Below are 15,567 nucleotides of genomic sequence, written 5' to 3'. Positions count from 1 at the left end.
GGCCCTGGATTCATGCTTTTGCCAACTTAGCACATTTGTTTGTCTCGGCCAGAGCCAGTCGGCACGCTTCACTGGCACAGGCTATGGCCTGTGGTTTGGGAGGGATCCTCTACACTTCAGAGTTTTGGCCTAATCACAGCCTGTTCTCACCACAATTCTCAGTTTTACTTGAGTGCTCTCTCTTATTTTCTTCATTCCCATTTTGGTTTGAAATATTTTTAAACTAGAGCAGGTAATTGCTGTGATCCCAGGTTATGAAAAATGACATTTCTGTTTTGCTTTGTTGGAAGTTGCTGGGGATTTGATTTTTTATTTTTTTGTTGTTGTAGTTTTAATGTTATATTAGGTCAGTAAATGTTGAGCTTTCACAAGGAGAAGGATATTTATGAGTGCTGTTTCTTCCTTTCATACGCAGTTCATCATTGAAATCATTGAAACTGTCACTTTTTGACAATGGATTGCTTGTGGCATAACCGGAGTGACTTAGAAATGGCTCATTGGCTACTTCGAGAACATTTGGCATCCATTGCATGAGTTGATCTTTTGCGAGGGTGTAATCTCGTTCTTTTAGATATGCACGTCTGAATTTACAATCAAACTGACCAGGTGAAAGTTGACCCACTTAACTTTATAAATATATTGATGACATGAAAGTTGAATAGTTAATACAAAGGAACAGAGGGAGAGTGAAGGAAGGACCTACAGAAAGAAGAGTATGCAAGGAGTAAATAATTTGTGTAGATTTGAATAAGTGGCACACGAGGTAATCATTCCAAGTGATTTTCCTCCTTCACTCTGGTTCAAGAACCATGGAAACTGTGACCTCCATTACGGCTCAAGCTGTCCTCTGGTGGACCTGACTGATGGCAAGCTAATTCTGAGCGAAGGAGAGAAGATCTTTTGGAGAGATTTCATTGCGTTCGCTTGATAAATCATGGCAAGGTTCTTGGTGTATAAGCAAATAAATGAAGAAAAGCTAATGGAAAATGTCTGATTGCTTGGACAGCCTATGGTCTGGGCCCCAACCTTCTCCCTCGGCAGCTCCTCTCGTTCGTCTTTCTTCCCGGCGTAACAGTTTGGCGACAGAGGCTGACCAAACTGCGGCTAAACAAGTCGCAGTGGTATGCGTTCCTTCATAATCTGGCCCTACTGCTAGAGAAGATTTTGTTACATTTTTCAGAACCAGAGAAGTCTGTTCTCTAGAGATGGCCTGACTTCATTTCAAAATGAGCAACAGCTGCTTTGTCCAAATTAATTTAGCAAGAACATATCTCACAACAGAGAGCATTCCTGGGTGTGTTTTGAGAGGATAGTGTTTATAACTGAAAGTTACTGAAGACACCTTTTCATAGTGAATGAAAGCCAGTTACTTCAAATTAAAGAGTCAACAATGAAATCTTTGTGCAAGTAATTACTATTTTTTGTGTGTTTGTGGTGTGTTCTATCCGTCAGTCTATTATTACTCCACAAAAAAGAAAAACCTATTCATGGAAAAGTAGATATTTGCCAAGGCCATTTAAATAATAAATATAAATCAGAACAATGTTGTCTCTTTTAGGAATGGATCATTTTAGGATCAGACTGGATTTAGAGGAATAAAGCTTTTCTTTGATAATTATTTGTGTTTTAAATCCCTGAAATCTTCTCTGTAGGAAGAAAAACGAACAGAATCCAGCAGAATTCTATCAAACATGAAACTATAGCTGTTCCCAAATAGTTTCATGTAATGTAGGGTATCACACGTATTGCGCTCTTTGAATTTTAGTTTAATTAGATTGACAATCTTTTTTTTTTTGTTTTTTATCTCCGCCAGACAGAGCATGGAGGGGATTATGCGTTTGGTCGTGTGTGCGTGTGCGTGTGTGTGTGTGCGTGTGTTTGTGTACCTGTCCGCAGCTAATCTGTAACCGGCCGGTAGGGGCCACAAGTGATCAACAAGTGCTTCGCCTGTCGGAGATCTGCACTCTACTGAGTGCACTCTTCTAGTTTTTTTTAGTTTTTAGGTGAATTTGTTTGGTGATGGCATAACACTAGTTTAAAATCATTCAGGCTGGTCATTGCTGAGGAGAAACCTTGCAGTGTACTGTCCTGCCACTTTGGTCAAATATCCAGCATGTCAGTGTTATTTTTATTGATATTTATGTTTGTAAAACTTGTGTGTTGTGCCCTGTGATGGCTTGGCCCTGTGTAATCTTGCCTCTCGTCCAATGCATGCTGGGATAGGCTCCAGCACCCCTCAACCCTGACCGGAAATAAGTGGGTTAGAGGATTGATGTTTATGAATGGATTTATGTTTGTGGTAAATGATTGTGCAAAGTGCAGTGTGAGGCTGGGGAGTTTAACTAAGGTCACCTCCTCTACTTCTGTTTTCTGTGGAATAGGGGGATGATTTGGCAGCTACAGGTTTGGGAATGAGAAAAGGAATATTCAGTGGCCTGAAGCTGGCTTTTGCCTCACACTTTCTCCCAAATATTGTTTCAAATGTAAAAAGATGCACTTTTTAGTATTATGAAGGAACATAAACAGGACAAATAATTAATCAAAGCAGCTTATTCCATATCAGTCTTATTACCATACTCTTTTTATGTTTATTTCCTTAAGCAGGAGTGAATCTTTTCTTGTGGGGTGAATAGGTCTGCTTTCCTGTATGTGAGTATTACTGCAGTGTTTCCAAAAGTGATTAGACTTTAGTCTTGGGTTTCCTCCAATAGCCTCCTGCCTTTTCCCATCTCATCCAATTTTTGGTGTGCCCTCGTCTACCCTGGTCTCTGCTGGTCTCCTCCAGGGTCCTTTGGTCTCTTTTGGTTTGCCTCGGTCTACTACAGTCTCTTTTGGACTCCTTCAGCCCCACTGAGCTCCTCCAGGATCATTCCTAAGAGCTATTCTATTTGGCCTGGAAGTGGTCTGCGATTCTGGAAGGGGAGGTTTTTGTTTTTACTTCCCATTACCGCCAAGCGTTGCAGCATCTTGTCCAGCATTACAGCGTCCATTTCTGCACCCACAGCATCCTAATTTCATAAAGATTAGAAAACCATATATTGCAAAACTATTTTCTTGAAATAAAGGACGAAACTTAATCAATTTCTGTTTTGCATATAAGCTAAGGGAAACACATCAAGGCGTATCAAGTATTACAGGCACACTTCGAAAAGTGCTAAATATTCAAAACAAGACAAACAAAAAGTGTAAAAAGTATTTAAAGAATCACAAAGAATTTGTGGGGCTTTATTATTTTTAAAAGTAATTTTTTCAGTCATAACAAATTCATTACGTTTCTCCCTTCCTCTAGCTCTCGCTGTTTGGAGTGTGCTTTAACATACGCACTGTCTCTCTCCTCTTACTCGTCAATTCCACAGAGAACGCACAGATTTGGTTGTTTGCCAGGACAACATGCACACAAATCAATTACATTTCACGCAGTTGTCATGTAGCTAGTCTTTTCCGTTTATCCAAAGTCTCTGTTTCAGTGAAAAATCTAAAATATGTCGGAGGCATTATCTGTGGTAGGCGAGGGTTTTTGTGAAATGAACTGCCTGCATTTCTTTAATGAGTCGGTTTTTGAGAATTTTTTAAACAGTTATTTTAGGCCCAAATATTTAGGAAAAGTCATGGAAGGAGGAAGGTACTACATTTACAGTGTTGGAGTAATTTTATAAGTCTAAACACTCCATGGTGTCGCCTCTGACCTTTCTAGTTTTAACCTCATCCATCCTGGTGCAAATCAGTTCTGCTGCTTTGTCTCTGTCTCTCAGCGTCAGATGGTCTCTGTTGACCACCCCCAGGGGGAAATCGGAGAACAATCTGTTTTGAAAGAACAGATTGTTCTCACTTCATCACCCCAAACCCCCCCAGCCACTAAGTGATCTAAGATCTTGCTGTGCGGAATACAGGAATACCTATAAACGCTCATTGTATTTACATAAATTGGTTGTAGTATCTCTGTTAACTGCCATTGCTTATGTATACAGTCAGGGCATTAATAGCACATTTTTAAGCTTGCTCATAATTTGTGTTTTTATGGCCGTGTATAAGTTTGCATAATTTTTTTATTGCCAGACCTGTGCATCTCAGTCTGTGGGATACAGAGTGTAATGCTCACAAGATTTAAAAGGTGGGAAAATAATATTATGTTCACCTCTAACAGAGGAAGTGATTCAGGTGTTTCTCAGACTTACTTCTTTACAAAGCCTGCAGTGAAATCAGACTCCTGCCACTGTATCTTTTATGTAGAATTTTATTACAACGCTGTTAACTGACAGTGATCATTAGGCTGAGCCATTGATAATTTTTTCCTTTGCTCAAGCGTCATGTCAGTGACATGGCGCTACCATTTTGAGCCAAGCTCTTAACGTCAGTTGAGGCAAATTTGAGAACCAAGCTGCACTGTGCTGTCCCATTGTTCCATAACACGGCTGGCCTGGTACGTGCAGGCAGACTGCAGCTTACTGACTGAGAGCAGCCTGGTTTCCTAAAGAGAGCTGCAAGTGTTTCCCTGCAGAGTCTCAAAGTCATTTGCTTTAGTTGGCAAAAGGCAACGTAAGGAAAATGAGGGGATTTGTTTTACAAGCTTGTTTTCAGCTTCTGTCGCCCTTTCACTGATGAAAAAGTGAAAGGCTACTATTGTTTTTTTTCCCTCCTCTGTGTGTGGCAACACCTGGCTTAGTGGCTCACAGCTCATAGATTTATGATTATCCAAATGTAAGGCTGCAGCATTTTGTCTCAGAAAGTATTTAGCCAGTAGTTAAATTTGTTTGAGTCACTGTATAGCCTATGACTGACACAGTCCTGTTTATTTTATTTTTTTTGCATCTACACCATTACATACATACGTGCATGTATGTGTATCGGAGTATTGAAGGTGGGATATTTTGCGATTTTCTTTACTATTTATTTATTTATACATTTTTTGTATAAAGCATTTTGCAGTAGCAGACCTGCTTTAAGGCGTCCCATAGCAGTTTCTCCAGGTTTTCTTCAAAGAGAACACCAGGACAGGAATAAGTGAATTAAGCATCAGGCCGCTGTCCGTCTCCTTTCTACATGATCAAGCCAACAGGTATAAAAAATACCCTCAATTAAAGCTGAGTATCTGTACTTTAACCACATGTGATTAGTTTGATTATGAATCTAAAATTACGGAGTACATAGCCAAATCAAGGAGAAAAAAAAGGTATTTTCCCCAAACGTTATGGAGCTGACTATACATGTGTGTGTATACATATGCTCATGTATCATAGAGGCAAAGCTAATGTTACTCTTAACTGCAAATAATTACATATTATGAAACCAAAGCTTAAAACTATAACCGGATTCACTCACAAGCAAACACACTGCCGCTAGGATGCTAGTTAAAGTATTGATAAAATTTGAAAACACATTTTTATGACATTTCAGAATTTTAGTTATTGACACTGAAATGTTAATGTGCGCTTGTGAAACATTACCTGAAAGTAATAAAAAGATTAAAACAAGTGACCTGGGCTGGGATATTAATGGTTTCAATACTGTTTGCAACAGCCCAATAAAGAACTCCGATCCAGCTTTTGAATTTTACCTGCTGCTAACCCATAGTGCAGGAATGCCTTCATAACAAGGCAAATAGACATAATACATACAAAAACCATTAAGTTTCTTGGGGGGAGGGTTGATAGTGAATGTGAATTGGGGATGATGCCGAATACAAATACCATATTCGGCACTGCTTGAATAATGCATTTTTCTCGAACGTTTTCTCCTCCTGAATTTGCTCAGTATTATTCAAATTCGTATCTTTTTTCCTACCTCTGAAGCGATTTGCTCAGAAGTCAGCACCAAGTTTCTCAATTAGACACACACACCCCTGCAGAGAGACCACAAGTGAGAGTTTCCCTTAACACTGGATAGGCCGGAGCAATGCCATCGCACTTTGGGGACTTCATAATTAAAATAATCCTGCTCAAACGTATATTTTTTGTATTTGCTATATCCTCCTCCTTCCACAATTTTACTACATTTTTGGGCTTAAACTAACTGCGTTATTAAAATGAGAAGAAATCGACTCGGTCAAGAAATACAGGCAGTTTCAGCCATTTTCTTCACAACTTTTCGACAATAGACAACTGGCGCTTTTACCCAGGGGCAAATGTGTTGCCGTCTGCTCCAGCACACTGTTGAACAACTGAATAACCAGTGCTTTGATATGAGTTTCCCAATCAAGCGCTATCGAAACTTTCAAAATTTTACACGTATAATCTCATGAAATGAATTTACATCTGGTGAAGTTGATAAAGCCTTTAGGCTGGGGATGAATAATTGTGGATGCTGTAGTTATAGAATATAGCTTAGAACATAGAGTGCATATGTAACCGATTTGTATGTGTGCAGTCCCAGTAAATCACCAAAGCTGAGCGTTGTCTATGGAATTGGTAAGAGGAGAATGACGGTGCATGGGCTATGTAAAAGCGCACTCCAAGGAGAAGGGAGGGAGAAATGTGCTGAATTTGTTATGACCGAAGAAGTTGCTTTTTTTTAAAAATTTTGCACTTCCTTTACTACTTTTCATTTCCATTTTGTGTTTTGTCACGCACATTTTGGCACATTTGTTTCTGTAATATGCCTCGATACATTTTCCCTTATAACAAAATTACAAACCCGCTGTAATTTGTAAATACAAACATAGAAATTTTTTTTTTCAGGTTTTTATTTCAGACTCATCTAAAAATAGGTCCATAGCTGGTTTAGCAACTCAAATAGATCAAGTTCTGTCCTTTATTTCAAGAAAAGTTTTGTAATATATGATTTCATAATCTTTATCAAATTAGGCTGTTGCTAGTGCATAAATCGATGCTGTAATGCTGGATACGTCTGACGCTGAAGCCAGCTCATGTGCAGGAGCTTGTCTTCTCAAAATACAACTTTGTAAATTTGAATAAGAGCATAATAGCTATTAGTATTTATCTAAGCTTATCCGAATCAAACATATTTGATTTGCATACAAGTGGGGCTTTAAAGTGGGGAGAAAAAGTATGTTAGCCTTACATTCTGTAGTTTTTATTTCATTAGGACTTCATAGCATACAGTAGTTCATAATGAAGGTGAGAAACTTTTTTTTAAATTCATTTTTGAATTATGAAATATGTAGAATTTTTTCAGTTTATAATTGACTTCTGTGTCCCTCAGATAGGGGTGGTGGTGGAGTTCATGCAGTTCATACTTTGCAGTTCAGAGTAAGGAGGAGTTACTATGTTTTGATTTATGAAAACATTTGCCCATGTTTGAAACTTGATTTGACTGTTTACCTCAGTGTTATAGAAGCCAGTTATGGCTATATAACATATAGTTCATTGTTAAACAAAGCTTTAAAAAGCAAATGACCTGTTGTTAAATTGCATTATTTTTGATGTCATTGTAAAACCATGACCTTAATGCTTTAATATCTCAACAAGAGCAGTGCCTGTGATTATAATGGTAAAAAATAATGGATTTATGGCATTTTATACAGCTTTGGGTTAGACCCACTTCTGGTTTTAAGCCATGCCCACTTCTTATAACATACCAGAACTCAGTTGTACATCATTTTTTGGAAGTCTTCGGTTGTTTGTCAGCCTTATTAGATATTTACTTTTTAAAATATTTTTACATTTCCCCATCCTTTCCCTTTCACATCAATTACAATCTGATTTACCAATCTTTTTTATTTTATTTTATTTTTTTAAGTGTGTCTATAACTTTGGTCTCCTCTTCTTGCATCTTTGCTCTGCTGCTGACATGTGCGGGTGCTTCTCACAGCCAGTTCTCCTGTTTGAAGTTTACGATTTCTTGTGAACTTTTTTAGTTCCAGAGCTGGTCGTCTGTGCAGGCCGCCACGTGTTTCTGACGTGAACATTGTTCTCCCCAGCCTGTGAGCCTCTGGCCTCTCTCGGTTTTGCGGAATCAGGATTCATGCCATTGTAGGGGTTTATTGTGGTTGATTTAACGTCGTTTTTAAGATGGGATATTAGCCTTGTCCCGCCTGGGGGATAGTGGTTGGGTTAAGTCTGCGAGGTTGCTGCATTTAGACCCAAGCTGCTGTCAGTGAGAGACACAATTCTGTTCTGATTGGTGGTATCCCTCAGTGCACCACTGAACCGTGTATTATATATAAACAATATATTGCTGTATATTCAGTTTCTATTAGGATATCCTGTAGTATTGTGTGGTCTTTCAGATCAAAGGATGGCACATACATCAGCAACAGAGGCAGGACAGTAACTCATGAAATACTACTGCCCGTTCCAAAATGAAGGGAGAAATATTGCCATAAATTTGAGTAGCTTGTTCTTTCAGTGTCTGTACAGCTGGGGAAGAGGAATTGCAGGTTAGGCAGGATTGTCCTACATACAGTCTGAGAGAGGGAGGCAGGATGCCTTTCTGCCCATCAGAAAATGACCAAAAGAAGGGCTGTTTGGCTGTTTAGTTTTGGTGTTAAGCTACGCTTCAACAGCAGCCCTTCTGAGTACAACATGAAGCCTGATGGTTATTTATGCCAGTTCTGTGATGTCGTTACGTTCACCTGCCAGTCAAAGTAGAGCAGCAGGCTAAGTGACAGTAGGTTTGCAGTGTTATGTAACTACATTTTTTTTGTTCTCTTATAAATGAGGAATGTACAGTGTGTGTGAGAGTGAGTGTGAGAGACATCAGGCCCTGTGTTTCCATTTGATATCAGCAGACACAAGCCAGCCCTTGGCATTAGAGAGGTTTGCTCTGATTTCTCTTAAACAAACCATGTCCTCTAAAACCATATTCTTTTATAAATGACATAGAAATATTCTCGAAATTCTGGATTTTTAGAAAACGATGCAGACTCCAGCGTCATCTGGGAGATTTGATTAATTATATTGCAAGCATTTCTTGCCTTTGATTTTTTAGAAAGTTATAACTGCTGCATTGAGCAGTCTTCTACTTACAGTGAGTTCTACTTGCAATCAACTGTGTGTCTTCCAACTCTGCCCTGTTCTACATCTGACAGTGCATTTTCTCCCTTAAATGAAAGAAATGTTCCTCCAAAGGTATGACGACTACTGTAGTGACATTCCACATTGTGACTGACGGTCATCCATCCTGCACAAAATCTAAACCATGATCTCCGTTGTCAAATTATTTTTGGATTCCCTTAGAATACAGTGGCCTTGTTCATTACAAATGCAATTACCATGTCAAGTTCAATATTTATACGCTACTTACTGTATGGAAAAACCCAAACACATTAAAGTGTATGCGGGTGTAATTACACTACATGTGTAGTGCACACATATGAGAGTAAGAGTTGGCGGTGTCTGGAGTAAGTACCCGATGACCATGTGTATTTACGTCATACTTACGTAAGGAAGTTTATAAGGCCAAAGTTAATTGCTCTAATGTGTGAAAGTGTTATGAACAAGTTGCTGGACCTCTCACCAAAAAACGGTAAATTGCTGCCGTGCAGGGTGAAGGTACCTTACTGTTGAAGTGTGGGGTGTCAGTTTGAGCCAAGCTGAGCTCAGGGGAAGGGTTCCTCTGGGATTTTCATCTTCTCCCTGATCAGTGACAGACACATCTCTTTTCTGTGGAAATAATCAGGTGCTTTTTTATGCAGGATTAGCTTTCTGCTCCCTTTGTCTGCTCAAACAATCAGCTGCTGGAAATGTCAGAGAGTTGGACTGAGTCAAGTCTCTGGTGTAAAATTCGGGTCCAGCTCTGATTAAGTGATGTCCTTTGGGCGGGCAGTGGTTTATTTTGTGTGTGTGTGTTTGAAACTTCACAGAAATTCTCACTGCTGCAAGGCAAGGAGCAGTGACATTCCAGTATCATGCATTGTTTAGAGCTCCTCCGTTTAGTTATGTATATTTGTTTTGTTCTTTTTGTTAAGTTCTGTCTCTCTGATTGGTAAAGCCAGAGGTAGACATTTCAACATCTGATCTACTATCTTCCTCTTACTTGATTGTTTAATGGATTGAAAGAAGATTACCAAAGGGGAATTCAATAAATGTTAAAAATGTATTGAGATTATATACATGATAAATAAGTATAGGTTGTGCCTGGGAGGTCCTTTTCGGAATAAAATATAATCAGACCCAAGAAAACTTAAGTGATGCTATTTTTATGGATGTGTGTCTTGGGCTCTTCAAGTTATTCTAGTTCAAGTGGTTATACATTGGGACCAGGGGGAGTTATGGAAGAATTCTAAAGTGGGGGCCTTTCTTAAATAAATAAATAAATAAACACCAGGACAGAGAGATTATTTTCTTGATGAAAGGTAGGCTAATTGGCCCAAAATAAAAGTTCTGTTTTTCAAAGAATTCATACCAGACCTTAAAAAATTGGCTTAGTGTGGCCTCGATTTTGATTTGCCTTCCGTTTTCTGGTATTTAAAAAAAATTAAAAAAATTCCTGAACATCTGTCTGCAGTTCTCCATTGTTCGCTTATTGTTGGGACATTCTTCGGCATAATCTAATTCGTCTGATTGACCAGAATTAACTCAAAATTGCTGAGTGCTGCCAAATGCTGCAAAGTGGCCTGGCACTTGCTTCAGAGGAAGCAAATGAATCAAAAAGGCCAAGACGGAGCAGGCCTTCCAGCCTGCAGCTATGGCTCAAGCTGGGGGGGAGGGGGCGGGGGGCGGGGGTGGCGAGGGGGGTGGTTCAACTTGATGGCACGGTCGGCTGTGCGGACTGGGGTGTTTAGGACAAGAGACTGGAGTTTGGTGGGGTGTCTGTAAACATCGGTAAAGACCACTCCAGCCTCACTGGCAAACTTCTTAAAGAAACAGAATGTGCCTGCAAAACCAGACCCTGTGTTCTCCCAAAGTTATGTAACAGATGTGATGGATAGCAGACTGAGAGGACCCGGGGAGGGGGTGGAGAGCAGGCCAGAGGGGCACATGGAACCCCACTTTTGGATTGTTTTTCTTGCACCAGTGTCATCAGGGTCTCCAGAAATATACCGGTAAAATATCCTCACTGTAGTCCTTCACGGGAAATGTGCATTTCCTCATTGTTAATGTCCTGTTGTGTCCCTTTTGGCCAATGTCAAACTCCTTTGCTGCATTATTAATTATTTGCTCTGGAGGCATCAGTTGGAAAGCCCTACTATGAATATTTGTTTATATATTGTTTTGTATTAGAAGCAGGCAGGCCATTTATGGGGATTTTATTTAATTAATTTTTATTAGGGTGAACAGGCCTGTTTTTCAGTTTACTACAAGCTTGGAGTATCAAGACAGCATATGGTGGCTGCATGTCTGAGTTGATCTGATATACAGCGCAGTCCATAAGTATTTGGACAGTGACAAAATTTTTTGTTGTTTTGGCTCTGTACTCCAGCACATAGGATGAAACAATGAATATGAGGTTAAAGTGGGGGCTGTCAGCTTTTTTTACAGAGCCAAAACAACAAAAATAGTGCCACTGTCCCAATAGGATATTGAAAGGAAGGTCATGGCAACCACTAGATTCCTGTATGCCAAAGACTGATATAACAGTCAGTGCAATAAAATATAATGTTCATTAAATAATGTTTGTGAAAATGCTTTATGGAGAACAAAGTAATATTTTCATGTGTTGGCCTGGGCATAAAAATCTAACGTTATGTGCTGTACGTTTTGTGGAGTAACCATTCACAAGAGAGCATAACTGGCAAGAACTGATAATACAGTCTGCAAAACATTGATAACGCAAGTTGGTGTTTATTGATATATTTTAGCTGAATGTTCTCTGCAAATAATTATCATATGGCATTGTGGGCCACAAAATCACCATTGCCTGGTGAGTGGAAGGTGGTTGAAGGGCCATTCTGTCAGTTGTATCCAATGATGGCTTCCATTCCAGATGTCTTCGGTCCCCACTGTCTCCTTGTAGAGGAGAAAATAGTCTTTTATATAATAATAATAATAATAATAATTATGATAATGTAGCAGTTATGGTAAAGTCACATACTTGAGGCACAGCCTCTTGCACTGTCTTGATTGCCACAGTACTGGGAAAAGTTATTTTTCTCTCCAGATGCCACCACTAGGTGTGTGCTTCTGATTTTGTATTTTGTTTAGGAATCACTGGGAGATGGAAAACGCAGGGTTTTCCCCACTTTTTCCTGTTAGTTCTGAGAGCAATTTCACTTCGTGATTAAAGCGAAAATAGTTTTTGTGCAGCTGGTTATTTTTCCATTCTTTCCGCACATGGACTCTGGTAACACACTGTCTCAATAGGAGTCATGTGATCTGGCACTGCTGTTGGGGTATTTTCAACTTTCTGTTGAAAATAAAAATGTGTTTGATTGGGATGCACACCCTTGAGAGATTTTGATTATTGTTTTCCCTCTTGTCAAGTTTCTCTTTTGGGTTTCTTACAGATGAATTGTGGTGTGAAGGAAATTCCATAATGCTATCTGGACAAGGGATTCCCAAACTGGCCTCAGTGTAAGGGGAGGGGGAATTAAGTGATGGATTGAGTGATGATTGTTTGAAGGATGGTGGGAGGTTGCGAAAGAGGGGGGATCCCAGCTCCAGGGAGGAAACAGGAAAACGGAGAGGTGGATGAGATCTACGTCCCTGCGTTTATATCAAGCAGGTCCTCGATCAATAGGGCACCCTATATCACCATGACGATATGTGCTGTGGTGAAACGGTGCTGACGGTTCTCCCGTTCCTTCTCCCCAGGTGTGCTGTGATAATAAGCTTTTCGCTTTTTTGTATTGCGTGCTTTTAAAATAGGAATTCTGCTGTATGTTCACTGCTCATTGTTCACCAGGGATTCGGCCTGAAATTTTAACCTGAGCTGATTTATCCTCCCCGCGGGCGGCTGGACTCAACATCACTGCTGTTTTTCTGTTATATATCTGGATTTTGGTTTTGTTCTCACACGAGTCTTCCGCTGCTGAAATTCAGTTTCAGTAGATCCACTTTGTTCGTAGGGCTGTATCTGTGTTTTTGTTTGCGCAAAATATTTCTAAACAGAAATCTCATATTGGAACTTGCCTCTGGGGGGGTGGGGTGGGGTTAAGGATTCCGTGTCTACTGTATGTAACTGTAAAATGTAGTACGTAAAATAGGCAAATGAGAGAACCGTTTGACGACAAGAGTAAACACACATACTGCTTTATTTCCTTCTTTTATACAGGCTGTCTCTGAACTGCATAAAATTGGTCTGTGCACATAAGAAACATTTCCTAACAATGCACTGTCCCATAAAAGCAAAAAGGATTACAGATGGAATTCAAAGACATGCTTTTTTGGCTGACTGGATTAGTTCAGATTTATTTATATAGCTTTCGAACACCCTTTCTCTTGAATGAAACCCCAATGTTTTAAAACATTGTGCTCCTGGGTGTTCTAGCTAAGCTGACTGTTCGAGGCAATCTCGCAGACACCATCTTCATCAGGAAAGCTACCACCCTTCAATGTCACACAGCCACCTTTCTTCATCAGGAGTGCTAACGTCCATCGCTGTCTGATAAACATGATCACACTGAGCAGTTCTCTGACTCTTGCGTTGTTGTTTGAGGGTTTGGAATCAGAAACATTCAGAACTGTTTTTCTGTCCCCCTGAGTGTGGTCCTAAATACAGTCCTCTCTGGCTGCGCCCCCACGAGGATGGTTTCCTGTATCAGGACCTCGGTCCCACACATAGATAGAGAAGTAAAAGTCGTGAGGCAGCATGTAACACCATCACACGTCTGATTTACACCGTTTGGCTCAAAGGAGTGCGAGCTGGCCCTGGCCCAAGAGCCCTGCCCTCTGCAGCCTAAACATCCCCTGGCTACATGTTTGTTGACAGAGGGTTGGGAGGGGGATCTGCAGCTGCCCGGCCAATCTAGCAATGGCGGCCAGCGCATGTTCACCGTCTGAAGTGTGCTGTGTTTGGAATAACGTGTGCAATAGCGGGCAGTCGTCTATCTTCGTTTGACCGTCCATAAAAATTCTTGGAGATGTTAAATAAATGATGGGGGTGTGTTCCCTCGTAGGCGCACATGTTCTGGGGGTGGAGGCGGAGCGTGGGCGCTGAGCCTGCCAAAAGCTTCATGTTAAAGCCCAGCTCTAAACCTGAGGCAGGCCCCTCTCTGGCCCCTGTCCCATCTCAGTGCAGGGGGAGGAGGGGAATGCGTGCGTCTCTTTCTGCTTTCTGCCAAAACATCCAAGAGATTCCACTGTAAACAAGCCGATGGAAAGTTTCTTGCCTGTCGTCCCGTGGCCTTTTGCCAGCACGTTTCTTTACACGCGCCGCTCGTTTTCCGTTTCAAGCGATGCAGTTTGATGTTCTCCAGACTCCTAACGTTATCTGCAGTCCAACGCTTTCTCACGTCACGTTATCTCGTTGTCTGAGGTAGACAGACTGAAACTGAGTTCAATGCTTCTGCCCGTCAGAATGTCCTAAAGCTGTTAGAAATTCACTCTTCACCATACCTTCTGCCTTTCCCTTAAATTGCTGCTGTGAATTGTCAAAGCGTCTACGCTACATGAACGTGTAAGCACTGAATGTTGATTTCAGCATGTGAGTCGTACCTGTAGCCTGGCTGCCCTGATCTCCTGCTGTCCTCATTACCTGTAGTAATGTAGCACCTGTGTTGTGTTTCTGCAGGCCAGGTGTACCAGCAGTACCAAGCCCCAGGTGGATACCCCCCCCAGCAGCCAGCTGCCCCTCCCCAGCAGCAGTATAGCATGCAGTACCCAGGTAGGAATTTTATGTAGCCCCAATGCCTAATTTTTACTTCCACAGGCTCTTCTGTGCCTTTCATATGTAAATCTATCAGGATGTCAGTCTACGCATTGCTTGTTTAGGAGTTTCTGATTGGTCAAGAGCCATTACATTTTACATCAGAGGTTTCGGTCTTCCCTTGATTAGTTAAATTAGATTTTTTTAAAATTAAATATTTTGTTTTCTGTTATCTATAATGGAGCCCGGGTACTGTACAGGCCAAAAGTATTAGGCCACTTGTGGTTAAAAATAAAAACTTTAGGTAGAGAACAAATTCAGTTAATTTATGCACATTTATTGAATAACAAATCAAGTACAAACTTTTTTTCAATTTCTACCTAAAATAACCCCAAAATTGATTTTTACTTAAAAAAAATTATCTTGGATACAACTGTCCCCAAAATAGCCTTCTTTGGCTTTAATTACAATTGACATATTTCTTGGATGTCTATCCAATCATTTGGCAAAGTGGGAGGTGGAGTGGTTAAATCTTCCTTAAATTTTTTTTAATAAACCACAGGTAGTCTGATACAGTACCTTTAGTGCAAGTAAAATAGGCACTAAAGTTGGAAGAAATATGGCAAAGAAGGAGGAGTTAGGCTTAGATATGCAGAGCCAGCTAAACATATTGTGGCAAGGTTATTCCCTGCAAGAAATTGCAAAGAACCTTTATATTTTCAGTTTTACGATGGTTTGTTTTGCTAGACAGCACAAGATTGTCTTCCGCCTCTTGATCTTCCTGGTCTTCTCCTGTTAACATTATTTACTGTCCATCAGCTGGACCTTTCTGAGTGTGTACTGAACACTCCACCTGGAAATCTTCTTTGCAAACTCTCGCTGGGAATAACCGCCTTGCCACAATATGTTTACTTGGCCCCGCAT

At 40.4% G+C, this 15,567-nt stretch overlaps 1 protein-coding gene across 3 annotated transcripts in view; it reads left to right on the top strand.

Moving 5' to 3' along the window:
* The window catches only part of tfg (trafficking from ER to golgi regulator), a 53,904-nt gene that overhangs the window by 36,783 nt on the left and 1,554 nt on the right, over window positions 1-15,567 (top strand). For all 3 annotated transcript variants that reach the window (XM_035407976.1, XM_035407975.1, XM_035407978.1), the window contains one exon: window positions 14,569-14,661. In XM_035407976.1, the coding sequence (XP_035263867.1) occupies window positions 14,569-14,661 (93 nt within the window). The remainder of the gene's footprint in view (window positions 1-14,568; window positions 14,662-15,567) is intronic.

The sequence above is a fragment of the Anguilla anguilla genome, chromosome 3 (genome assembly GCF_013347855.1).
Source record: "Anguilla anguilla isolate fAngAng1 chromosome 3, fAngAng1.pri, whole genome shotgun sequence".
NCBI lineage: Eukaryota > Metazoa > Chordata > Actinopteri > Anguilliformes > Anguillidae > Anguilla > Anguilla anguilla.
The sequence above is the reverse complement of the archived record's forward strand: the minus strand, read 5'-3'. Positions and strand labels throughout refer to the sequence as shown.